At 28.8% G+C, this 27,625-nt stretch overlaps 3 protein-coding genes across 7 annotated transcripts; all 3 read left to right on the forward strand.

The window, feature by feature from the left end:
* Positions 1-1,191: 1,191 nt before the first annotated feature.
* LOC136088861 (52 kDa repressor of the inhibitor of the protein kinase-like) lies at positions 1,192-3,985 on the forward strand. Its single transcript, XM_065813853.1, has 2 exons — positions 1,192-1,521; positions 1,920-3,985. Exon 2 carries the CDS (start codon positions 2,765-2,767, stop codon positions 3,983-3,985), a length of 1,221 nt encoding a protein of 406 aa, XP_065669925.1. The 5' UTR covers positions 1,192-1,521; positions 1,920-2,764.
* Positions 3,986-13,341: 9,356 nt separating this feature from the next.
* On the forward strand, positions 13,342-21,183 carry LOC136088862 (uncharacterized). 5 transcript variants are annotated; one of them, XM_065813855.1, is made up of 10 exons: positions 13,342-13,459; positions 15,037-15,087; positions 15,318-15,394; positions 15,564-15,612; positions 15,724-15,818; positions 18,894-18,977; positions 19,250-19,284; positions 19,634-19,683; positions 20,740-20,768; positions 20,938-21,183. In XM_065813855.1, exons 3-10 carry the CDS (start codon positions 15,374-15,376, stop codon positions 21,055-21,057), a joined length of 483 nt encoding a protein of 160 aa, XP_065669927.1. In that variant the 5' UTR covers positions 13,342-13,459; positions 15,037-15,087; positions 15,318-15,373; the 3' UTR covers positions 21,058-21,183. The 5 variants fall into 5 exon arrangements, with proteins under 5 accessions (XP_065669927.1, XP_065669928.1, XP_065669926.1 ...); XM_065813856.1 differs by having other exon boundaries at positions 13,347-13,402; XM_065813854.1 differs by lacking the exon at positions 13,342-13,459 and adding an exon at positions 13,497-13,690.
* Positions 21,184-25,165: 3,982 nt separating this feature from the next.
* Positions 25,166-27,607, forward strand: LOC136087845 (uncharacterized). The gene is made up of 3 exons (XM_065811434.1): positions 25,166-25,237; positions 25,390-25,841; positions 25,917-27,607. The coding sequence occupies exons 2-3, from the start codon at positions 25,556-25,558 to the stop codon at positions 27,584-27,586; spliced, it is 1,956 nt and encodes a 651-aa protein (XP_065667506.1). The 5' UTR covers positions 25,166-25,237; positions 25,390-25,555; the 3' UTR covers positions 27,587-27,607.
* Positions 27,608-27,625: the final 18 nt, after the last annotated feature.

Here is a 27,625-nt window from a genome sequence, read left to right on the forward strand (position 1 = left end):
AACTTTTTTAACCATTTTTAACGATAGACACCATGTGAAGGTAAGCCAGAGCCATCAATCAAAAAATTTAACAAGTCACAACACTAGCTGTATTATTTAGGCTGTATTAAAATTATTTGTAATTAACAATATATATATACACACACATATGTACACACACACACACACACACACACACACACACACACACACACACACACACACACACACACACACACACACACACACACACACACACACACACACACACACATATATATATATATATATATATATATATATATATATATATATATATATATATATATATATATATATATATATATATATATATAAACCTCACCAACAGTAACGGATGAAGATGATACTAAAAAATAAAAAGACAATACACAAAACAACCTTACAATTATTTTATAATTAAAACTATACTGAAAAATAATATATAAAACTTGCCAACAGTAATGGACAATGATGATACTAAAAAAATAAAAACAACAATACACAACATAACCTCACAATTATTTAGCAATTATAATCATATCGAAAAGTAAGAATATAGAAACCTTACCAGCAGGAATAGACGAAAGTGACACTAAATATGAATTAAATGGCATAATATAAGTCTCCTTCCATTAATATATATATATATATATATATATATATATATATATATATATATATATATATATATATATATATATATATATATATATATATATATATATATATAAAAATTCTCTCACCAATTATCGAAGTAGGGTTTGCTAAAGATAAAGAAAATAAATTAAAATTGTTGGAATGTGAATGGAAAATATTTCAACTTTAAAATACACTTGTTTCGAGTTATAATCAGTGGCGGATCTACAGTACGGCGGATTAGGCGGCCGCCTAAGGAGAAGTATTGTATTATAATCAAAGTGTATCTTACTTTACATTTTTAAAACTTCAGAATTTTTTATTCTTTACGGTTGCACAAAGTTGGCAAACAACAAGGTTGCAAACCGCGGAAATGAGCGATAGTGTTAAAAACTATGATTAGGCGAATGGCTTTTTTATGCATAAGGCGAAACAAATTTCGCTTAATCTGAGGCTTAAAAAGTCTGGAAATTATAAAAATTAGCCTGATTGGGTTAAAATTTGGCCGGTTGGGTTTTAGTTTAGGCTTAAATAGTCTGGAAATAAAGAAACTGAGGTTGCTTAAATTAAAATTTAGTCGATTGGGTTAAAATTTAGGCATAAATAGAAAAAATAAATCTGTCAGAATAGGTTGGGGTTTTTGCTCTTGGAATTTCTAAATTAAGATGTCTAATATTTTTGATAATGTACGAATTGCTTTAGAAAGAAGCGATATAGTAACTCTTGAGGAGATTAACAAGAAGTTATCCCTTGAAGTCGATTCTCTATGTTTTTTAACTGAAGAAAACTTGCATTTATTAATTAATCAAGTTCATCTATGCGAAATATCTGCGCAGAAGCATACTTAAGCAAAAATGCAAAATCGAATAAACTTGTACCTATTCTGTAAGTTATTATTTGCTTATACTACAGATTAAATAACTTAATGTAAATAAAGCAATACTGCTTTTTTTACATTAAGTTAATCAGAGGTTTTAATATGCACAGCATGTTGTTTATTTTTTGCTAACAAAGCATAAGTTAATTTTACAGATTATAAATTATTGTTTCAATCTGAACTATAAATCAATTGCAAAAGCTACTTTGTGGCTTTATTATTACGGATTTCCTGATATATATTTATATATATATATATATATATATATATATATATATATATATATATATATATATATATATATATATATACATATATCAAGAAATCTGTAATATTAAAGCCACATATATATATATGTAAGTATTGTAATTTTAATTGTAAAAGTAAGTTTTTAAATTAATTTTAGATCAACTTCATCTGGTAACTGTCTCTACAGCTCAGTATCATTAGTTATTGTAGGAAATAATTCATTAGTTGATATTTTAAGGGTTCTCATCTCAATGGAATTGTTTATTAATGCTGATTTTTATTCAAAACATCCAATATTTAATGATATAATTAACAGTGGTAAATATAATTTTTTTTCTTATGATAACATTTTAAAGATGACGTTGTCTAAAACTGTTGTTGATCAAGATATCACTAAAAATAAACAATGCGTTCGGTCCGAAGCAATTAATAACTGCTTTGAAAATCAATGGTCATCTTTTATGTGTATCTTAGGCCTTTCATCTGTTGTCAATTCACAAATTTTTTGTCATTATCCTGAATTTGGACTTGATCGTTTTTTTTTTGCATTTAACAGATTAATAAAACCAAGGGTTAACGAGTTGAAGCCAACAAGAAACAAAGTGATAAATATAATGTTCTGTCGGATAGGTAAGTTACCATCAGGGTTTGCTTTTACACCCAATCATTTTGTACCGCTTGTTGTTTATGATCTTAAAGAGTCACGTAAAAGAAATTTTATTTCTGTTATGATGCCAGCCAAATTAATAAAATTTGATGAAACTCCAACAAAGGAAAAAAAGCAACTGTTTTTGAATTTTTTATCCTCTAAAGGAGCTACTAAACCTTCAACAACATCTGAATTAGATTTGTCTGCCAAAGATAGTTTCAGTGGTGATACCATTAAATGTTTGATTGTACCTATTGATTGTTGAAAGCTTAATTGACTTTGTTAATAAATCTTTAGACGAGTTTGATGTTGCAAATTTTCGAGAACAACGAAGAGAGTTACAGTGAAACAAAATGCTGTTTCGTCAAAAAATTCTTCATTTAGTAAAGAATGTGTTTATCCCAGATAATTCTTTCAATTTTCCACAAGGCAAAAACAATAGAAAGTTTTCAATGAAATGGCTAGAGACATTTTCTTGGCTTTGTTATTCTAAAAAATTAAATGGTGGATTTTGCTTGCCATGTGTATTATTTGGAGATGATTTTCCAACAAAGAATTACAAAGTTTCAGTATTGTTTAAAGAACCACTGAAAAATTTTAATGATGCTTTCCCAGCCTTAAAACGCCATTGTGATCCGAACATAAATGGTTTGCATTCTCAAACGCAGAGTCTTTTTAATGATGTTATGAGGCAAGCTGCTGGTGATACAAAACCTATTTATGATATCATAGATCAAAACACCCTTGCAGAGATATCTGAGAATAAAAAAAAACTTGGGCCGATAATTGATACTATTATTTTATGTGGCCGTCAAGGACTTGCTCTAAGAGGTCATAATGATGACTCTCAGTATCACTCAGAAGTTGGGCAATATAGTACCTCTTGTAATGTTGGAAACTTCATGGAGATTCTTAATTATCGTGTTAGAGGCGGTGATACTGAATTAGAAAATTATCTTAAAAACCACAAGAAAAATGCATCGTATCCTTCAAAAACTATGCAGAATGAAATAATATACTGTTGTGGTGAGATAATTTCTGATAAAATTGTTTCCAATATAAAGACTGCCAAATTTTTTTCTATTTTATCAGATGAAGCCATTGATGTTTCAAACAAATCACAAATGTCTTTAGTGTTGCGTTATGTTGACAGTGGTAATAACATTGTTGAAGACTTTGTTAAATTTATACACAACGACAATGGTTTAGATGGGGAAAGTTTATCTGTTAACATCTTAGACACCATTGCATACCTAGGTTTAGATATTACTAATTGTCGAGGCCAAGGTTATGATGGTGCTGGAGCTGTAGCTGGAACAAAAAAGGGAGTTGCTGCACGAATTTTAAAGTTAAACAACAAGGCTTTATACACTCATTGTTTTAGCCATCGATTGAATCTAGCTGTGTGTAATTCTTGCGAAGTTCAATTTCTCTGTAATGCAATGAACCACATAAAAGAGGTTTCTTATTATTTTAATCTTTCTATTAAAAGAAATTCTATCCTCGAGACAATGGTTTCAGAACACTGTCCTGATAAAAAAAAAAAAAAAACTAAGAGATGTTTGTCGAACTAGGTGGCTTGAAAGAATAGATGGATTAGACACATTTCAGGAGTTGTATGTTCCAAAAGTTTATTCTCTTGAAGCCATAAGCAATGACAGAAATAAGTTTGGGGCAGACTCCCAAACAGCTACATCTTTATTTAAATTGATTACCACCTTTGAATTTATTGTTTCTTTGGTTGTGACTAGAGCTGTTTTTGATGAAACACATGTAGTTACTAAAATGTTACAATCTAGCAGTTTAGATATTCAAACCTGTATAGATCTTATTTTTTGCTTGACTAATAGAATTACGACTATTAAAAACAAAATTGATAGTTTTCATGATAAGTGTTATCTTGATGCCAAAGTTATTGCTGAACAAGTTGGGGTTGATGAATGTCGAAAAAGAACTGTTGGGAGGCAAATCCACCGCGATAATCATCCAGCAGAGAATACATTAGAATATTTTAAACGCGTTTTAACCATCCCTGTAGTTGATCTCTTAGATTTAGCTCTTTCTGATAGGTTTTGCAATGACAATTTAACTTTGTTCCATGGCTTGAGTATTATCCCTGATAAAATAATTTCTTTGCTAAATGGTCCATCAGAAAAAAATAATTGGAGGGAGAGCTTTAAGATTTTTTCAGATTTTTTTTCTGAAGATTTGCCAAATCCGTTAGCTTTAGAAGCAGAGTGTGGTCTTTGGGAGATATACTGGACTACCACTAATTATCCCATTCCAAACAATGTGTCTGATACTCTAAAGTCAATTTCATGTATTAAAACTTTTGCCAATATTTTTGTTTGTTTGCAGTTATTAGCAACTTCACCTGTGACAACATGTTCTTGTGAAAGATCTGTTTCAAATCTTCGCAGATTGAAAACCTGGTCAAGATCAACTATGTCTGGAGATCGTTTGAATGGTTTAGCATTGATGTATACACATAGAGACATAGTTCCAGATACTCAAGAAGTTATTAAAAAATTAGTGCAAAGAAATGGTAATCGTAAGTTAAACCTTTCGTGAGAACACGAACGCTTCAGTGATTCAGAGTTTGTATAAACTTTACTTGTATATATGTATGTATGTATATATGTGTGTGTATATATATATATATATATATATATATATATATATATATATATATATATATATATATATATATATATATATATATATATATATATATATATATATATATATATATATATATATATGTATATGTATATGTATATATATATATATATATATATATATATATATATATATATAATATATTTAATATTTATTGTTATATTTAATTTAAAAAATTGTCTTTAATTATAAAGCTCTTGGTTTTCTTTTCATTTTGCAACTTAATGAATAGTTTAAAAAGGTAAATAGTTTCTTTTAAGCAGATTAATTAAAGTTCCATTAAATCCATTATTTGACTGTAGAAAAATATCTTTGGTCATATGTGAATAATGATATTAGTAATCCTCAAAATTGGCTAAAAATCGGCAAATAAAAAAATACCATTGTTAGCGCTGATGCTCTATGATGCGCTGAAGGTAGCGCTGATTTTAATCTCAAAATCACTAGGATTATTATAATTAAAATTACTAAAGAAGTTGCATTCTTATTTTTATAAAGGGATGCTATCGCCAAGTGTCAATGACTACAAAAAAAATCTTTTCAAATTATGCAATTGGGGTGGTCCCATAGGGGGAGCGTCGCATTTCTTTGATAGAAACTTTTTAAAAATATGAATCCGAGTGAATATGGGAAGGGGAGTTCACAAATAATTAACGGAGGAGGGATAGTATTTATTTGGTATCTGGGAGGAATTTGGTTATGGAGCTTGGGGGGGCGGTCATTTTTTCAAAAAAAAATTTGCCAAAGGAGAAATAAATCCTAGATCCGCCCCTGATAATATCTATATAATGATGTATTAACAAAGTATACACTTTAAAATATTGAAACCTACAAAACTTACATATTTGTTTGCCATATTCACCTAAATACCAATTTTAAATTAAAACATTTAATTGAAGTTTATATTTGTAATGATGTATCAATTAGTTATATGTTGAAAAATATAGAAATCTATGAAACTTACGTATCTGCTGGCCGTACTCACCTAAATACCAATTTTAAATCAAAACATTTATTCAAAGCTAACAAGGAATACTAACACAGCATACAAATACTTTTAAAATGATATAGTAACTAAAACAATTTAAACTAAACTTACTGATTGTTTGTTCTAATTTGTCTACAGAAAAAAAAAGTGACATAATAAAATGTAAGAATTAGGTATACAAAAATACAACTAACAACAATCTACATAGGCATAATAAAGAACTGTACTTGAAAACTAATAGTAAATGACTAAATACTAAATTAATTCATATAATAGGGATATAACTGACTGATCCTCGGTAAAGCAAGTTCATCTAAACAAATTAAATTAACTTTATTTTTACAAAGTAATATAAAAATTCGCATATATACATATATATATATATATATATATATATATATATATATATATATATATATATATATATATATATATATATATATATATATATAATAATAATAATAATAATAAAAATAACTACTGAGCTATTGAAAAAAGAAAGTAACTAACTGATGTTGTTGGCTGACGCCATTTCACAACTTAGAGCATCTAAAACAGCGAAAGAAATATTTAAGTTATACATAAAGGTTTAGATAGTGGCCAAATAATAATTTAAAAATAGTTTAATAAATTTATATAATAATAACTTATTTATTAATTGTAAATTATAATCTAAAGGCTTTTCTTGTTAAATAAAGACAACGTTCAAACTTCAAATTAGATATGATTCATAACTAATTTGATTCATATATAAATTATATTATGAATATGATACGAAATACTATGTGAAACCTTTATTTTCTTTCTCCATTTTGTTTCTAAATGAAATATAAAATTTAAGTCTTATTTTATTATTTACTAAAAATCCTTTTAATAAAACAATTTCGTTTAAATTTACGTATTTTTAAATCATATTTTCACTATAAAGTATCTAGGTTTATAATATCAATTTATGAAATAAGTTAAATATTGCTAATAATATTATTAATATGAATGTTAAATATAAAAAAAATATATATATACAAATAATCAATGGACCCCTCTGTCTCCCGCGCTAACAACAGGGAAAATGTAAATTAGGTAACAAAAGTGCAGCAAAAATTAGGGTGACTGCTACATAATATTTTTCAACGAAATTTGGCAGGTGCATAGATAAATGAATAACTTAAAAATAAAAATTGAATAGATAAAATATAGACTATATCCTGGACATTAATTTCACCACAGAAGTACAACTAAAACTTTGACATCAATAAACTCGGTAATATATCAATTGAGTATAATTAAAACCAAATTAATAATAAGCTTCAACTATTCTTCTTTCTAAAAATACTCTATGTTGATAACGAATACTAAAAAGTTATTTCAGAAAGCCTTCCTCAAGCACGCTAACTTTGAAGAGACGAAGAAAGCGAAAATCGTGGCACAAAATTTTAGCACAAAATTCGGTTCCGTAAAACGCAATTGTCACGTACCTATAAATAGTGCTTAACTATATATATATATATATATATATATATATATATATATATATATATATATATATATATATATATATATATATATATATATATATATATATATATATATATATATATATATGTGATATATATATATATATATATATATGTGATATATATGTGATATATATATATATATATATATATATATATATATATATATAGGTATATATATATATATATATATATATATATATATATATATATATATATATATATATATATATATATATATATATATATATTATATATATATATATATATATATATATATATATATATATATATATATATATATATATATATATATATATATATATATATATATATATATATATATATATGTATGTACGTATGTATGTATGCATAGAAACGAGTATGTGTTTTTTACATACATAACCTAACCTATCCTAACCCTGCCCTAATCCAAACCTTTATAGCTTTTTCTACTCCTTGTGAGTTGTCCCAAAATCTGTTGATGTGTTTACTACTCCTTGCAGGTTTTCCCTAAATCAGTTGATTTATGTACACTCCGCATTATAAATAAATAGATTAATTGAAAAAACACGAATAAATAATAAAAATAATACATAAAAAAATTAATAATAAAAAAACAGTTTAAAACAGTAAAAAAAAGCGCAACTAAAAACATTCTGATTTAATAAAAAAAATATTCTGATTTATAAAGTTGAGTTTTGTGGGTTTTTTCAAAAACAGTTAAACCTAATTACTTTCCGCAAGTTAAAGCAATATAAAATATTAATTTTGCAGTGATTTATTATCTTTGCTTGCAAATTTGATGTCACTTGCTACTATCAAAATTTTAAATCTTGATAGTATCAAATGATATCAAATATGTCATTTGCTACTATCAAGATTTAAAATTTTGAAATAATAGACTTAAAACTAGGGGGGTGGGAGGCCTTAACACCAAAAGCTCCCACACTTTTAAAAGTGAGGTGTAGCCCCCAGTGCTTTTTTACCTCTGATGACATATGAAATTAAATTAAATAAAGGTAAATTAAATGGGTAATGAGGTTATAACAAAAATAAAAACTGAATGTAATAACATAATCGAAATTTCAAGTTTCTTTTTTTTAAATCTTTTTACTTTTATGCTTCTAAATAAGTGCATTCATAATAAACAACTATGTTTAAAAATTTGTAAGCATAGCCTTACCTTTTTACAGTTTTTAAAATGGTTTAAACCATTGTTTGAACCAAACAAACCTGGTTATTGTTATAAATTATAATACTACGGTATTATTAATAACTATATACAATTATTATATGATATATAAAAGTATAAAATATAATTGAAACAATACAAAATTTAATTGTGTCTATTAATAAAGATATTATTGACTTTTTTTTTTTTTAATTAAATAAAGATTATGTTATATAACATGCATATGTTGTGCCAATATATTGATGACTTATTAATTATTTTAAATTTTATATGCTAATCTTTTAAGTAATATTGTTTAAATGTTTAATTTAAATAGCTGGCACTTACAAAATCGCCAACAAAACAATTTTATAGAAGAAGCTTTATACTCAAGTGATGAAAATGATTTACTCCCTCAACAAACATTCTGCCAAAGTGAATCAATTATAAATGAAGAAAAAAAAGATGATATAAGTTAGCCAGCATCTTTAGAATGTTAGTTTAGTGAAGCACCATCAGATTCATACACAAAATTTAGTTATGGAAATGATAATATCTTTAAGTACTGTAATGTTTTACAGGAACAGCTTGCTTCATGGGCTACTAAAATTAAATGCTCGCGTGCTTCAATAAATGAGCTGTTATCCATCTTGAAAAATCATGGGCATAAAGACCTGCCCATAGATAGCAGAACGTTGTTGAAATCTCCAAGGTATGTAGAATCACTATCTTTAAGTGGTGGCAAATATGTTTATTTAGGAATTTCAAATAGAGTTTCTAGACTTCTTAATTCATATAGGGGCAATGTTAAAGATTTAAATCCCATTTCTCTTGTTGTTGATATTGATGGATTGCCTTTATTCAAAAGTAGTATCACACAGTTATGGCCGATACTTTGTTCGTTTAGTGGGTTGAGTCCATTCTTTGTTGCTGTTTATTGTGGAACTCATAAACCAGATCCAGTGTCTGATTTTATAAATGATTTTTTAAAAGAGTATAGTGGATTAAGTGAGGATGGTCTTAATTTCAATGGACATTTGTTTCCAGTAAAGTTAAAGTATTTGTACCAATGCTTAAATCGATCAAACCTCACAATGGTTATAATTCATGTGAAAGGTGTATAGTAGAAAAAGAGTATAAAGAAAATAGAGCTGTATTTAATGACATTGTATGTGCTTTAAGAAGTGATCAAGATTTTTCTCAAGGAAAGTATCAGCCATTGCATCAACTAGGTAAAAGTGTTTTTACCTAGACTACGGTTTTCCATGTGTGTCGAGTTTCGTACTTGACAGTATGCATTTAGTTATGTTAGGTGTAGTTGGGCGTATACTTCTTTCCCTGAAAGAAGGACCTAGAATTTGTAAATTATCACAATTACAACTTAATGAGATATCAAAAAATTTGGAATATGTAAAGGGTAAATTGCCTAGTGAATTTGCAAGACAGTCTCATTATTTAAAAGAATTGAGCTATTGGAAAGCAACAGAATTTAAACAATTTATTCTTTACACTGGACCTTTAGTATTAAAAGGAGTTGTGTCTAATGAAGCTTATACTCATTTTTTGGTATTTAGTATTGCAATAAGAATTATGTGTTCTACTGATCCTGATAAAAGAGCTGAGTTATTGCAGTATGCTAAGAATTTGTTAGAATGGTTTGTTTTTAAGTCAAAAGATGTTTATCGTGAGTCTTTTATTACTTACAATGTTCATTCACTAATTCACCTTCACCAGGATGTTAAAAATTAGGGCGAGGATTTGCTTTTGCTGTCTGCTTTTCCTTTCGAAAACTATATGCATGTTTTAAAAAAATTCACACACAATGTCAATAATCCTTCAGTTCAAATCATTAAACGAAGTTCCGAACTAGAAAAGTCTGGTGAAAGCATCACCCACCAATATATAAATGATAAAATTGCTATTGCTGACAGAGATAGTTGGTTTTGTTTAACAAGTGGAGAAATTGTTATGGTCACTAAAAAGTTGATAAATAATAATTTTCAATGTAAAACTGTTAATTCGGAATGTTTCTTAATGAACGAAATTACTCTACCACGTTGTAATGTTTTTGTAAATAGACGTTTTTAAACAATTTCTTGTGATTTTGTTGTCAAACCTGTGTTTATTGAACGTTAACCTTCAGCTAAGTAGATCTACTCAAACGTTTAATAAGCGTTAGAATAACATTAAGCAATGTTTGAATGGTGTTAATCCAATGTTGTTCGATGTCAAAACGTCAAGATAAAATGTCATAGTTTTTATCTTATCGAAAAACGTCAAGATATAAATTATAACATTTCGTTTTAGCGTCTAAATTACAACGTTAGCTAACGTTAGCAAAACTGACGTCCATCCTTTCCATTTCCAACATTAACCCAACGCCAAACCAACCTAAAAAGCCACGTTAGAATGTTGTTATACCAACGTTGCTCGATGTTAATACAACATTAACTAATGTTGGAAAAACATCAAGGAACGTTATAGCATATCGGTCTTCGACCAAATTATAACGTTGGCAAATCTGACGTCGTCCATCCTTTCCATTTCCAACGTTAATCCAACCAAAAAAACAACGTCATTTAACGTTGTATTAACGTTAATCCCGCTGGGTATTCATAAAACCTTCCCTGCTGATTGTCATAAACAAAGAATAAAGTGTAAATTTAGCACTTCTGTACTAAGAGTGCGATTTCTGATTGATTTGATCAAAGAGCTGGGTAACGGCAGTTGTGTCAGGCGGAGTGATAAATAGTTGAATATTTTCGCTTTTTAGAAACATTGATATATCAGCGTCAAATCTTGAAGGATGACTATCAGATACGACAACAACAGGCCGTTTTATATTGTTTTTTTTCTAAATAGTGGTTAATATTTGATATGTACTTAGAAGTTTACTGTGATCTTATCTACCACTGTAATTTGTGGAGATTCTGAGATTTGGAATTCGTTTAAATGTGAATGTCATGTTTAACGTTGGTTTTTTTTTCCAAAGGAAATGATGTATAGTTACACATTCACTATTTTCTCTTATCATCTTTTGACAACTATCATCTCTCCCAGCATAAACTAAAACATTTGGAGTACCATCAACTCCATAGTTTAAAAACTGGAGAGTTTGATCATCATTGTAAAGTCTAGTGATATCAATATCTGCTTGTCATACATTTGTTTTTAATTAATTTTTAACAATGAAAGTATCACTTTTTATAAGTTCTTGAGCTAACTCATTAAGATGGTTACACGCCATTTCTTTTGTTAAGAGCACGATTTATATATAATATTGCATCAGTTCCGAGTTCTATTTTTGTGAAGTCCTTTTGATAACATGCATATCCAATGCTTCCAAAAAGACTTGCTAAGCTTTTTTGTTTGAAGCTCGTTGCTAAGCTTTTTTGTCTAATGCTCGTTGCGCATTTGGTGATAGATTAGTGATCTGACGTCGATGGAGGTTTCAACAGTCTTGGTTTCTTACTTCCAAAACATTTAACATAGTCTTTGTCAACTCTGACTGGTAAAATAAATTATTGAAAAAAGTAAGCACTACAAGTTTAGCTTTCTTAACGCAATAATCATAAAAAAAAAAAAATTATTCCTTTTTACTTGAACAATTTATAAGAAAATAGTTTTATTTCTCAGTTATGTGGATTACCTATATAGTTTTCTATATAGCAGACTATATTGTCAATATAACAGACAATTTAATAATACCACCAAGTTGCATGTTGATTGTTCTTAGATCTTTATGGTGATAAATAAGCAAAAACCTAATTTTTGACAAATTAAGGTATTTAAAGGTTTAAAGGTTTAAAGGATTGTTTAAAGGTTACAAATTTTTAAAGCCTGATTACACAGTAAGTTTTTATTCGTAACAATGACTAATGTATATATTTTCAGTATTTTTAATTTTGAGATGTTGTTTATTGTTGATAACAAGTAAAAATTAAAAAACAGGTGGAGGGGTCTTAGTAAGCTTCTCAGCTTGCACAAATACGTTAATAAAACGTTAAACCAATGTTGTGCGTGCGTTGGCCCAACATCGACCGCTAACGTTGTTTTTATATCATTTTGGTTACAAATGCGACGTTGCTAATAACCAAAAAACAACGTTGTCCCAACGATGTATTTTAAGTGGGCATTGCGTAATACTTTTGTTGATACAACATTGTATTTTGCGTTGGCACAATGTTGTGTTCTACGAAAAATTCTCCAAGTTGACATTAACGAAGCAGGGAAATAGTCACATATTTGGCTTACGCATTTCAACGTTGTAGTAGTAGTAGCAATAGTAGTAGTAGTAGTAGTAGTAGTAGTAGTAGTAGTAGTAGTAGTAGTAGTAGCAGTATTCATTGCCCTAATGCTACGAATTGCATGCCCTAGCGCTACGAATTTTGCCCTCATGTTACGTTTTTGCCCCCATGTTACGCTAAATGCCCTTAGGATACGAGTTTGCCCTCATGTTACTAAAAATCTGTAGCATGAGGGCAAAAATAGCCCTCATGTTACGCTTTTTCGTAACATGAGGGCAAACGGCGTAATATTTAAAATATTTAAGATAAATGTGTAAGCGAGCAAATAGGCAAAATTTAAGATGGCAGAGTTTGATGTGTTAGTGAAACATTCGATTAAGATTGATGCAGTAATAAATTTAGATTGATTTTATAGTTAGAGCGATAAAATACTGATAATAATAAAAGTATATAAGTTTGTTTTTATTGTTGAATCAAAAGTTATTTTACGATGATGTTTAATTTTTTATTGACTAGATTATTTAGTCAATATTTAGTTATAAGATTAAAAGAGTAATTTAAAATGATGGAAGAAAATGTCTTACAAAAGTGTGTGCTCTGCAAAAATATTATTGATCATGGATTTCAATGTAACTTATGGGAAAACGATGATTACTAAATTTGCCAAACTTGTGCAGGTGTAAAATTTATTGAATATGTATTATAGTTACTTAAGAGACAAACTGAAAATCAAAACTCAAACAATCTAATGTTCCTCCATAACAAAGCTCTTAGTACTTTTCAATTTCAAAATTACTTAGTTGATAATGTTTTTATCTTGTACAAATTATCGCAAACTCTTAAGCTAAAGGATAACATAGCTTTTTTAAATTGTGTCTTAGACTAAGACACAATTTAAAAAAGTGAACAAGTCCCACACTAAGACTTAGTGTGGGATTATTTGCATGGTATACTTCCTAAGACATTCAGTAATTTTTTTTCCTCAAACCATTAACAAACACTCTCATTTCCTTAGATCTCCTTATTGTAATAATATTTTTGTAGAACCATTTAAAACCATCAAATTTGGCAAGAACTCCATAAAATATTTATGTACATATGATTGGAACAATCTCCCTTGTCAGCTTAAAACAGAAAACATAAATTCTAAATCCTTTTTTTTGAGCAAGTTAAAAACTTTTTTCAAAGCTACTCATAAAACATTTATTATGAATCTGTGTATGAACAAATGTATTTGTGTAGGTTTGACTGTGCATGTGTTTGTATGTACATGTGTATGTGTGTATATATGTAAGTGTATATGTATGTATGTATATATATGTGTGTATATGTATGTATATATGTATATGTGTATATATGTATGTGTATGTATGTTTGCTTGTGTATGTATATATATATATTATATGTGTATGTATGTATATGTTTATGTGTGCATATATATATATATATGTGTTTGTCTATATGTATATATTTAAGTGTATATGCGTGTATATGTATGTGTATGTATGTATATGTGTGCATGTATATATGCGTATGTATGTTTATATATTTGTGTGTTTATGTATACGTGTGTGTTTATGGTTACTATTGTTGTTATTTTTACTGCTTTTCTATAATTTTGAGCTTTTACTGTCTTTCTTTTACTTTTATTTAACTATTACTACTAGTATTATTATACTAGTATTTGCTTTCCTGTTATTATTATTATAATTATTATTTTCGTGTTTTATTATTATAGTTATTACTTACATTATTCCTATTATTACTGTTATTCTTATTGAAATCTTTATTGTTTTAAGAATTTTATATATTATAAGGTCTGTTATTGCAAATTTTTATTATTTTTATTTGGTATATTGTTTACATTATCATTATTACTATCCTTATATATTATTAGTATTATTCGGTGTTTACTTCATATTAGTTTATACTATTTGTAAATAACCTTGAAATGCAAGAACTTAATTCAAAAATATATATTGATTAATTTAAATATGCATACTAATTTGTTATTTGTGTACAGATTCATCGTGTGGTATTTCTTACCATGAGAAAAATGTATTAGTTAAAAGAGGTATGTATTTATACACCTGGGACATTGTTTAAGTGTTATGAGGATTTATCTTATGCTATATTTATAATAAAGTTATATTGTACATATTACTTTTTTAAAATAAATATATCTAGACCCAAACCCTTAGATCTATTATCAATTCCCTGTTGGGTTCTCCCTAAATCAGTCAATGTATGTACTGAAGCCCTCCTTTATCTATTATATTATTTTATCCTAATTATTTCATTTAGCATTCCAGAGTTTTACAGCAGATTCAATTAAAGAAATTGCATCTTCATCATTACTGATGGCAATTTATTCTGGTCAAGTATGTGTATTTTATAAATATTGTTTTATAAATAAAAGCATTTTCAGATTCAATATTTGGGTATAACATCCTCGTCAAATAAATAATGTATATTTTTATTGCTCTTTACCTGAATAGTTTTTAAGAGTGAGTGTCATTAAATACATTTAAATTATTTTATGCTTTTTAGTTGTATAGTTACAGGCACAACAGTTATTATGCTGCTGGAAAGGCCAAAAGTAAACATTCCTTAAAATGGTGTATACTATAATAACGTTAAAATAAATTGATTTGTAAAAGAGTTTTCAAATTTTGAAAGTTACTTTTTTTTTTTTAATTGTATTTTATAGAAAATCTTATAGACCAGGATTTAATGTATCTTTTGTCAGAGGATAAAAAAGATAATCTTTATGGTGCTCTTTCTAAATCATTCAAAAGTCTTAAGGTAAGGAATGTAATTTTATTATTGATTGAATGAAGGAAGGCTGCTGGGCGGAGAAACAAGTTGAGCGCGGTACTACCAGGGACGTGGTGGGGATCATATATAATATTGCATATATAATATTGCATAATTTGGTTAGCAATAATACGTCACACTGATTTAGGGATAGGCGAGGGCTTCAGTACATACATCGACTGTTTTAGGGAATCCCGCAAGGAAGTTAATAACACATCGAAGGGTTTGGGTTTAGGCAGGGATCAATTTTTTAATTATTCTTCCTTTTCCCTCTTCTTTTTCATTAATAACCATAAGGAAAATAGTAAGCAGTTTTGTTAACTTTTGCTCATATATATATATATATATGTGTGTGTGTGTGTGTGTGTGTGTGTGTGTGTGTGTGTGTGTGTGTGTGTGTGTGTGTGTGTGTGTGTGTGTGTGCGTATGTGTATATATCGTAATATATATATATATATATATATATATATATATATATATATATATATATATATATATATATATTGGGGTGATGACTTTCTAACTTTTGAACTTTTGTTCTTAAAATTCATTTTCTGTAGCAGGAATGGATGAACTTTTGCTTTTTAATGACTAAAATGACCTTTATTACAATGAAATATTGAAAAAGGTCACGCTCAAACTAATTTGAAATGTAATGTAGGGCATTATATTATAGGAGTCGTTAGGTGCAATCGATGCCCCTTTTTATATCAAGTGGTCTTTGTTTCAAGCAAATTTTGTTATAAAAATCAAAATATATATTTTTTAATCTAAACTTCTTCGCTTTACATAAACGAACTCCCTAAAAAATTTCATGGTACTGCCCTGAGAGAATTGTTTGGAAGTTTTCAGAATATCGTAGAATGTTGTGCATTCGAGAAGCTCGTGTAGAGTTTTTTAGCAGTTTTGCAGTATGGTATAAACTATTAAATAAGTGAGGTGTTCAAAGCAGATAGTTAAGTTTAAATTACCTTAATTTTGTGTCTCAACACTATTATTGCCTAATTATAAGAGACTTTTTATTATTTGGTGAGCTACATTGATATTTGTGCTTTATATACAAACATATAACTGACATATATTTTATTTGTGTCTTTTGAATTGCTTGTTTTTAAATAAAATGTATGAAAACATGGTAACAGTTTCTTTAATTTGTTACGTGTTTAATTTTGATGTTTAGGCCTTTTCAATTTCAGTTTCTGAGTAGGATATAACATGTCTTTTAAAAAATTTTAATTTGTTTAAAATTTTAAAATTTCAACAACAAATTTTCTTATTCTTCTCGGTGTTTGACACTGAGAAGAACAAGGAAATTTTGACAATGACTTAATCCAGTTTCAAGCCCCATCAAGACGAGGCAAAGTAGCAATTTACGAAGCACCAATGACTGAAAGAAGTTGCGTGCCCCAGAAAAACCAAGGCATTGGAGGCTTCAAATTTCTTAGATCCACCACCAAAGAACGGAGAGAGAGAATCACTATAATTGTTGTTGAGCTTTTTTTATTTATTTTTTACCTTCCCAAGTAGAAGGCCACTAGAGTTGAGAAGGCTATTTTTGTGGTTACAACCCTCTCTCAACTCTATAACTCTGAAACACGAACCTCGGCGAACAAGGCCGCTGCGCTGAGAAACAAGTGGAGCACGTTACTACCAAGGACATGGTGGGGATTAAACTTGCAACTTCTCGCTTGTGAGGCGAGCACTCTACCACTACACCACTACCGCATTTTAAGAGCTTAAAGCCCTATGGAGCAAAACATTGAACTTTCTACCTGTATCTGATCAAGTCATTTGTGCAAAAATTAGCAAACTTTTTGAAAGTCTATGAGCGCTGCAGAAAGAAGCAAGACTTTAATGCATTGAATGAACTGTTTGACATTGCTAAGGTTAAAGCTTAAAGACAAATGGTTATGCAAAGAGGATGAGAACCTGTATAAAAGCAAATTGAGAGCAAAAGCTACATTGGTGGTTTCTACTGACAAAACTGCTTGTGCCAAGACTACCCACACATTTTTCGCGTTGTCATAGAAGATGAGCTCAACGGATTAATTAAATCAACAAACATTGTGAACGATTTGGTTAGCAATTATGATAAATTGAAAGCAGCCTTCAGCCATAGTACAAATGATATTAAGGAAACAGGCGGCTGGAGAGACAACATAAAGTTTCTTTACAAGCTAACTCATGTCTTCCGTCACCACACTGGGATGAATTAGATGCCCTTTGTAAAGTTTCAACAGATCCCAAACATCAACAATGCAACTCTCAAGCCATTCTAGCCTGTCTTGCTTTTATTCTGATGCCCAAAACAAGTCAAAAGCTGCGTAAAATCTGTTAATTTGTTTTCTCCTCATGGGCCAACCATTTGTTTAGCAGTCAATTGTCCCACGCTTAAGATTTCGATAAACTATCTTCTGTGCTAAATGACAATTCAAAAGGTTTCAGATGCTGGCAAAAACACTAGAAAACATACGAATCAACACCACCGAAAGTTTTGCAATCAAAGTTTGCAAGGCCTGTATGACCTCTGCCTCAGCAAGGACAATCTCCACAAGATTCTCCTGTCCGATGACATTATTATATATAATTGGCTTCCTTGTGTGTTTGATGACTATAAAATATTGCATATTTAGGACTCTGAAACTTGTATTCAATTTTGTAACTGCTCAAAGGCACCTCAAAAATTAGGCAAAAAAGCAAAATAAAAATTTTTAAATCTTTTTGTGTGTGACATTTTTTTTATCAAATCACCTAGAAAGAAAGATTTTATCTAATCTTTAACAAAAGCTCATCAAAGAGTAATACAGGGAAACAAGGTTGTAAAAAAGTCATCACCCTAATATATATATATATATATATATATATATATATGTGTGTGTGTGTGTGTATATATATATATATATATATATATATATATATATATATATATATATATATATATATATATATATATATATGTTCATATTATTGATGTAAATTATTTATATAGTTGTAATACTTAAAATATATTTTACTAAAAAAATCAGCATATTCTAAGTTTTTTTAATAAATATATTTTTTCAGTCTTGTGGTTATACATTCAAGGTGTTGCTACCTGAAGCAATACTGTATCTTTTCGCAAAAGTGGAAGGAATTTCAAGAATTAAAGTAGGATTTTCATGAATTTAAATGTGTGTGTATTGCATATATAAATGTGCCCCAGTGTGCATATATATACATATATATATATATACATATATATATATATATATATATATATATATATATATATATATATATATATATATATATATATATATATATATATATATATATATATATATATATATATATATATATATATATATATATGTATATATATATATATATTATATTTATTAACAATATATTATACTTTTATCAAACTTCCTATGTTTTAGGCTGAAGTACTGTTAAGTTCTTACTCATTACAAAGGTAAATTTGTATTTATTATATCATCATTATGTATTATATGCAAAATAGTTTCTATAGTGCACAGCCAAGATAGAAGGCTTTTATTTGTTGTCCTTTGTAGTTTTTTACGATTCAGTATATTGCTATTACAATTTAGTATATTACAGACCCATTTTGTAGGTACTACTGCTATTGTTTATTACCTTAATTTTATCTGGTAGAATTTGTACAGTTGTGCATCATTATTTTCAATAACAAAACATTTTAAGTACATAAAATGGTTTATGGCTTTAGACTTAAAATGTTTAGAATAAAAACTGTGTTATTTTATTAATTTTGTTATTAAAACTTCCTCTTTTCATTGTTTCAGGACTACTGAACTGTTGAATGAACTTTCAGATAATGAAAATGTTTTTTTGGGTAATTTATTATTGTTTATTAATCTATGCAAATAATTTATAAACTAAAGCTTTATAAGAGTGATTTTATTAATCTAATTGATTTTTTTTTTTTTTTAAACATCTTCGCTTCCAACAAGGCTGCAAGCAACCACTAATTAAAGTTGGAAGTTACTGGAAGAGAAAAGATGAAGATTGTAGAGCAAGATAACGATTGTAGAGCAAGATAACGATTGACGGATAACTTAAAGGATTGCAAATTATATGAATTAGGAAAGCAAGATGAAGGAAGTGAATTCCAAAGAACTGATGTTCGAGGAAAAAAACTAGTCGAATAAGAGTTTTTGGAGCACTTAGGAACAGTCATAGAAAAAGGATGAGACTTAATTGAATGACGTAGATGGCATAAGAGAGGTTAGCTCTTTAAAGCAGTGCCCATTATAGTATTTTTAGAAAAGTGAAAGAAAAGCAACATTACAACGATGTGATAATGGCTGGAGTTTGGCTGCAAGAGCAGATCCAACTATGTTTACAATGCGTTTTCGCACCTTGTCTAAAAGAGAAAGGGCATCATGAGAACATCCGCCCCAGATATGGCAACATTATTCCATACAAGGCCGGATTTGAGATTTATAGAGATAGAGAATAGAATCCGAAGTAAGAAAATGTCGACCTCAATAAAGAGATGCAACCTTAGCAGATGCTAATTTTGCAACTGATTTGATATATGGTTTCCAAGAAAGATCGGAAGTAAGAGTTAATCCTAGAAGATGAAGAGTAGATGACTCATCGAGTACATCACCGTTTAATTATTCAAATTAATATTAATTATTGTTATTTATATTATCAATATTTACATTACATACTTATATTAATTACCCTTTTTAAATGTTTTTTTGAGTTCAGAATGTTTTTTTGTTTTCGAATTGTTTTGAAATGTTTTTTTGTTTGTGAAAATTTTTTTGTTTTCAAAATGTTTTTTTGAGTTCGAATTCAAAAAAAATTTTATCTTTAAGTTTGAATATGAAAAACATGGGTTCAATTGTAATTAATGTTATTACTATTGTTTTTACTTTAGAAACCAGTATTCCATTTAAAAAAAGAGAGGTATGGATTGATTTTTTTTGTAAATTGTGTGAATAAACTTGAAAATTGCCATTATTATTGTCGTCATCATCATCGTCAACAACAACATCATTAATTGTTGTCATTATGCTCTTCATCACCAGAGTTCAAATTTTTTTTTAATTCTAAAGAGTAACTATTTTAATTGTAGGTAATAGAAGGTGGAAATACACATCATCAGGCACAAAATGTAGTTATTCAAAATGAAGAAACAATGGAATTGCTTAATGTATATGTTTATTTTAGTGATAAGTCTATGTGTAAAGTGTAATTATAATTAATGATTGTTTTAAAGCTAACTTGATTTGCGTTACTTGTAAATAATTGCATATGTATATAGACGTATTTGTAAATAATATAAAGACATAATTGTAAATATTAAGAGAATTAGTTTGCATATAAATTATTTTAATTGTATTAAAATACATGGGGCGTTTTACGCTCAACTTAAAAAAGTTCTTTTTGATGTGATACAACAAACTATTTCGGCTAAATTTGATTTAAATGTCGACTAAATTTGATTTAAAGTTTATTCCGGAGTTTAGTGGAAACAATCAGTTGCAGAATGCCTGTAAAAAGTTGAACTGGTATGCAAACTAATTGGTGTAACCGATCTGGCGTGTGTTGTTCCCCTCCGTCTCACGAATGGTGCATTTGCAGTATATCAACAGTTAGCAGAAACTGATAAAGAAGATTTTGACCGGTTAAAAGAGGCGTTGCTAAAAGCACATGGCCTACACTACATTACACGGCCGTGTATGTTACATTTTAGAGTCCGCTTCTAAGAGGCCTATTTATAAAAAAAAATGGCTGCGCAACTATAGAGAAAACATATCTCATCTAGACCAAATAGATAGTATAACGAGTACAAATATAATAATTAAGAATAAAAAAATATTCCCAAAAGATTGGAATTTTGTGTTTTCATACTAGCGATTTGTGTACTTATAAACATATATATCTATGTATATTTTATATATATATATATATATATATATATATATATATATATATATATATATATATATAGTATATATATATATGTATATATATGTACATATATATATATATATATGTATATATATATATGTATATATATATATATATATATATATATATATATATATATATATATATATATATATATATATGTATGTATCTATAATATATATTTTTATATATTTGTACATTACACATTTAAATTGACAACACTGGGAATTTACAAAAAAGAGAGGTTGAAATTTGTGTTCTATTTTTTTTTTATGTTTTGTGTTATTATCTATTTATGTTTTTTTTTATTTATACATTATTTTTCTCTGCCTACTTTTAAAATTTTTAACAGCATTTAAAAAAAAAAACATTAATGGTAATTTTAGAAGCAAATTTAAAACCCCAATTTTTGTGTAAATCACAAGTAAAGCAAACTGTTGGAAAGTATTTTGATAAAAAAAAGTTTTATAAATCTTTGACATTAGCACTAAATTTGAAAGATTATCTAAGACTGCAAAACATCCATATGTGAAACCCTTAAGTGAAAGTAAAGGCACAGTTAGACCATCTCGTGAAATATTAGTAGATATGGACAAATATTTATATTGCTTGCATCTGTAGCAAGCATAGATTGCAATCGTTACACTTGCTTTTTTTTATCAATTTCTTTGCTATATAACCAGCAATTGTTGCAATTTCTTCTGTTTCAGGTAAAAGAGTTAATTCTGATATCTCATTTGAGTTTAAATCTAATGTTATTAGAAATTCATAATTAATTGTGTTATCATAATTGTTCTTCAAATCTTCATCCCAAAAATTTATATTCTCCTTAATTAAAGTCTGACATGCTAAAATAATTTCTGAATGTTGAACTTCTTGTAAACTTACTGGAAATCTCCCACCGCTCATCAGTCGATATTGAGAAAATCTACGCTCTATAGGGTCATTTTGAAGTCGTGAAGTAAGCACATACAAATATCTTTCTTCAATAAGCTCGTCTATAAGCATTACTTGAAAACGCAGAGTTGTGATAAGAGCAGATGATGTTTGTTTTGATAAAGTAAAAAATTGAGTTTCTGCCAAAGTTCAATCCAATCAGCTAGTTGCCTAAAAAATGTGGTAATACCATCATCAAAAATAATTGCATTACGAAGTTAATTAGGACTAAATTGCTGTTTTGAATTTGAAACAGTCATTTTGTTCTGGAAAATAACTTTTTAAAATTTCAATTGTTGTTTCGTCAAAATTAACAGTGCAAGAGAAGCATTTTGCTTTTTATTACCAGGGTGACGGCTTCGATATGTAATTTTTGGAGATTTTTTAAAATTACCTTGAATTTGTTCATCTTTAGAACGTAGAAGATGAAAATCTCTTCAAGTAATATAACCAGCTGGACAACTATAAACGCCATCTTTTATGTTATACGTAAATGATGGTAAGACAAATTTTTTACAGTGTAATAAATTATTTCTGATATTTTTAACAATGTGAACACTATCATAAAATAAGTTTATTTTAATATTTGGACCATCAGTATGTTAAATAAATAAATTTAACTGAATTTGGAATAAAGCAAACTAAATGCATTTACATTTGCTTGAGTTGAGTCAGTAACAACTCCTCGAATATAGAGAAAGAAAACTAATAGAATCTGAAATTTGCTCCGTAAGCCATTTACCACATGGTATCTTCAGGTACTGCTTTTATAACATTAGGAATAGATTTCTTTAAACTAACAATTATAAAATGCAACAACTCTTTTGTACAGAGTACCATTGTCATCTGCACCCACATAGACACCTCTACAATTTTGCGTCTGTTTCTGAAGCTAAAATTCATCTGCAATTAGTATTATTTCTTCATGTATTAAACCCTTCTCACGAAGCGTTTTAACAGTTTTTATTGCATAAACTCTTTATTAATTTGCTTGAAAAAATTTCAGGAATAGGGTTTAAATTCCAATTTAACTTGTATTTTATACCTCGAATAGTGTACTTTTCATTAAAATACTTTTTACATAAAACAGAGTTTAGTGAATGCTGATTGGTGGACTACCAAAAAGAGTCATTGCATGTGCCTTGTTTCTGGGCTCCCTGAGGAAGTTCTACGAATGCTAAGATCAAGTTCTCGTATGGATGGTCTTACTACTATACAAATCCTTGCGCGAGCAAGAGCACTTACGATTGAAGAACGGAACGATGGAACGAATGAAAATTTTGCTGCTGCTGCTGCAACAAAACAACGTGCTGAGCAAAATCGGTTGAAGATCAAACGCAACCAATTTACTATGAATGTAATCTTCCTAATCATTTTGCAAGAAATGGTCATCTACAAAGAAGTAGTAATCGAAACAAATCAAGTCGAAGACGGGAGCCAAGCGATGTTTTGTGTTACTCGTGTCAAGAGAAAGGGCACATATCAAGAATGTGTCCAAAAAACGTGCTAATGGAGAAGATTTTTGCGCCAGTTCTCTCCCTAAATAATCAATATTGGCGTTACCTACTTCTAAATTCCCAGTTTGTAGTTGATTGCGTGTAGCCTCGTCGTATGTTAAAAGAACAGCAAACGCCCTGACAAAAACGTAGGACGAAAAAATAAAATGCAATTTTCTGGGGGAAATGCTGAATGGTATGGTTAAAAGAACACGGAATGACGATTCTGCTAAAGGAATTTGGAGTGTTTATAGTAACGAGGCCACAATTTGGGTAGATGCTAGTTCAATAGCACTAGGCGTGTTTGTCGAGGTTGATGACAATATAATCGAAGACGCTTGGTTGGTTAAGAAAAGATGACACAACACATATAAACATGTCCAAACTTGATGCAGTAATTAAAGGACTAAACATGGGTTGTAATTGGAAAATGGAAGTTTTGCACATCTGTACCGATTCGAAAGCGGTATTCCATTGAGTTACCGACGCACTCGCGGGAAAATCTAGATTGAGGACAAAAGCGTCAAACAAAATGCTGATAAAAAGAAGACTCCAGAATATTGCAAATATAGTGGACGAATACCAACTCAAAGTAGATATTAAGCTTGTTGCTTGTCGAAATTTTTTTGTTCTGTAACAACATGGATTAGTTACTAAAGGATAATATAAAAATCTTAAACTTTTTTTTAACTAAGTAAGTGCATAATTCAATTACAGAAACATGTTGTGTCTGTGATTGAGGATCACGTAATCAGTGTGTTTTACCAAAATCTGTAAGCAAATTAACTCACCTTCATATAGAAAAATAATTCTGTTTGTGTGAAAGTCTGAAAAAGTTTGCTCTCGGTATCACATTATCCTGATCTAACTGCTCCAATTAGATGAAGTACTTCTGTGATATGCATTGACTTGTTCAGAAAAATATGCTTTTTATTTTCAAATATCTCATAGTATTATATTATTTTAGAACTGTGAAAAAAGAAAAAAGAAAGTATCAAGGCGTAAAGTGAATTGCCCTACATGTGGAAAGTTAGTTTTTTTATACTGATTGGATTTTTATTTTCATACTTATTTTTTTTAATGTTTATAAACATTTTCCTTCAACTTTTTTTTAATTATTTTTATCTGCTATTTTTAACTATATATTTTCAACATAATTTTTTTTACTAATTTGCTTTCAGGTCAGTTGCTCACTTAAAAAGACACTTAAAATCAAGAAAACATAATTGGGATGAAATTAAGGCATCGAATGCACGTTTAGACTTTGGACTAAACCTTAATCGAAAAGTCTTATCACCTTCAAAAAGACGTTCAAAGGTTCAAAAATACCAAAAACAAACTTGCCCTATGAGTTTTTGTTTGAAGGAGGTAAAAAGACTTGGCAACCATCTAAGACAATATCATAAAGTCCCAAAAAACGATGTTAAAGCTCTGGTAAAAAAAGCTACTTTTGTCAATGAGCGATCAACAAGCGAATCAGAATCACTAACAGAATCAGATGAGAGCTTAAGCCTAGAACCTTATTTTGATAGAGAAGTGTTTCGGCAAGGTGCAAATTTCATAGATACATCAACAGAAAGTGATGAAGAGTGGCTTGCTTCCCAGTATGTGTCGAGTAGATTTAATAACAAAGGTACAAATACTATGCTTCTGTGTTTAATAATTTAAACCCTTTATTTTATTAAAGTTTTTATTATTTTTTTTACAGAAAATCTTCATTGTGACTCAAACGATTTCTCTGACATCTCCATTGAATCAGCAGATTTTGAAGATCTGGATGATAAATTCTACATGACATCATCTTCCGAAGAAAAGTTAGTGAATGAATTTGTTGACTGGCTTGTAAGCATTGATGGGGGTCAGAAACCTAAACGATGTGCTTTAAAGCACAAAGGTGTAATATTGGGAATTGTTAGGCACCAAAGTGATTCTGAAATCAACTACAGTAATCTAAGTTGTCATTCTTTTCTGAACTTGTGGATGGGAAAGCTCAATAAAGAAAATAAAAAACCCGGTACCATAAAAACTTATCTTGGATCAATAAAACATTTTTTAGATTTTTGTATTATAAAGGAAAGATCTGATATTGTAACAAACGAAAAACATTCAAAAATAAAAACACAAATTTCAAAGTGGGAAAAAACTCTATGGAAGTCTATTCAAGAAAGTCGGTACGAGAAGGATAAAGTTGATCTTGAAAATTTCCCATCTGCGGAAGAAATAGTTTTCTTAGATAACTCGGATATTGTTCGTGATGCAAATAAGATTATTAGTTCAAGCAGCACAATTAAACTTACAAAAGCAACGTTTTGTTTAGCAAGAGATTACTTACTAACTTGTATTATATTTGACAATGCTTCTCGTCCTGGGGCAATATCAAACATGACTTTAAATGAATTTAAAAAATCAACAGAAAAAAAAGAGGGTTTCATTGTCAGTGTAATGAAACACAAAACAAGTTATAAAGGACCAGCTCACATTGTTTTAAGCCATTCTTTACATTTAAAAGTAAAAAAGTATATTAAATTTATGCGGAATATGCTGGATGGAGTATCAAAAGAAGATGATTCCTATGTATTTTTAAGTTGGAGTGGAAGTCCGATTTCTTCTTCAATGCTAAGTAAACAATTTTCATCTTTTTGGCAAAAAGGTACTGGTAGATCATGTCTTAACCCAACAATTGTTAGAAAATACACAACAACTCTGGTGCATGATAAATATCCTGAGCTTAAGCAAAATACAGCTAATTTGCTATGCCATAATGTAAACACAGCAGAAAAATCATATGCCATAGTTGAGAAAATGAACAAAGTAGCAGAAACTAGTAAGCGGATTCGAGAGGTTCAGAGAGAAACATTTGCTGGAAATCAAGTACTTTCCTTGAGTTCGATTTTTGAGTCTGAAATTTTAAGGGGCAGTATAACATTGCCTGAAGTCCGTGAAAAATTTAGTCAGTACTCTCTTGGTGATATATCGGATGTTAAAAAGGTAAAAAAAGTTCTAGATGATGTTCGCTATTTAATAAAAAAAAACAAAGCTTCAGATGATGATTTGGATTTTAATCCTAAAAACTGTTCAGATTTTGAAACTGATAAGTTCACAAGTGATAACTGTTCATTCAACAAACACAGTGATATTGTCCCATCTTCACCAACTTCGTCGTTGAATTCTATTACAAGAAATCGGAAAGAGTATAGCCAGGACGACTTAATTTTAGTTAATAAGCATTTAAAACAGTTTATCGATTCAAATAACCCTTTGTTAAAAAAAGAAGTACTAAAGTATTTAGAATCAGTACCTGAGTGCAAGCTACTACTAGAAAAGTTTGGATTGAGATCGCTAATTATTAAAATTCGCACAGAAAAAGGAAAACAGTAAATATATTTACCTTTGTACTTTGGTTTGATCTTTTTTGAT

Source organism: Hydra vulgaris, chromosome 12, assembly GCF_038396675.1.
Source record: "Hydra vulgaris chromosome 12, alternate assembly HydraT2T_AEP".
Taxonomy (NCBI): domain Eukaryota; kingdom Metazoa; phylum Cnidaria; class Hydrozoa; order Anthoathecata; family Hydridae; genus Hydra; species Hydra vulgaris.

Coding starts and splice junctions, on each gene's coding strand:
- LOC136088861 (XM_065813853.1), top strand. CDS start 2,765: ATGCTGTTTCGTCAAAAAATTCTTCATTTAGTAAAGAATGTGTTTATC.
- LOC136088862 (XM_065813855.1), top strand. CDS start 15,374: ATGGCAATTTATTCTGGTCAA. Junction 15,819..18,893: donor AATCATTCAAAAGTCTTAAG/GTAAGGAATGTA, acceptor ATATTTTTTCAG/TCTTGTGGTTATACATTCAA. Junction 19,684..20,739: donor TAATGAAAATGTTTTTTTGG/GTAATTTATTAT, acceptor TTTTTACTTTAG/AAACCAGTATTCCATTTAAA.
- LOC136087845 (XM_065811434.1), top strand. CDS start 25,556: ATGAGTTTTTGTTTGAAGGAGGTAAAAAGACTTGGCAACCATCTAAGA. Junction 25,842..25,916: donor GAGTAGATTTAATAACAAAG/GTACAAATACTA, acceptor TTTTTTTTACAG/AAAATCTTCATTGTGACTCA.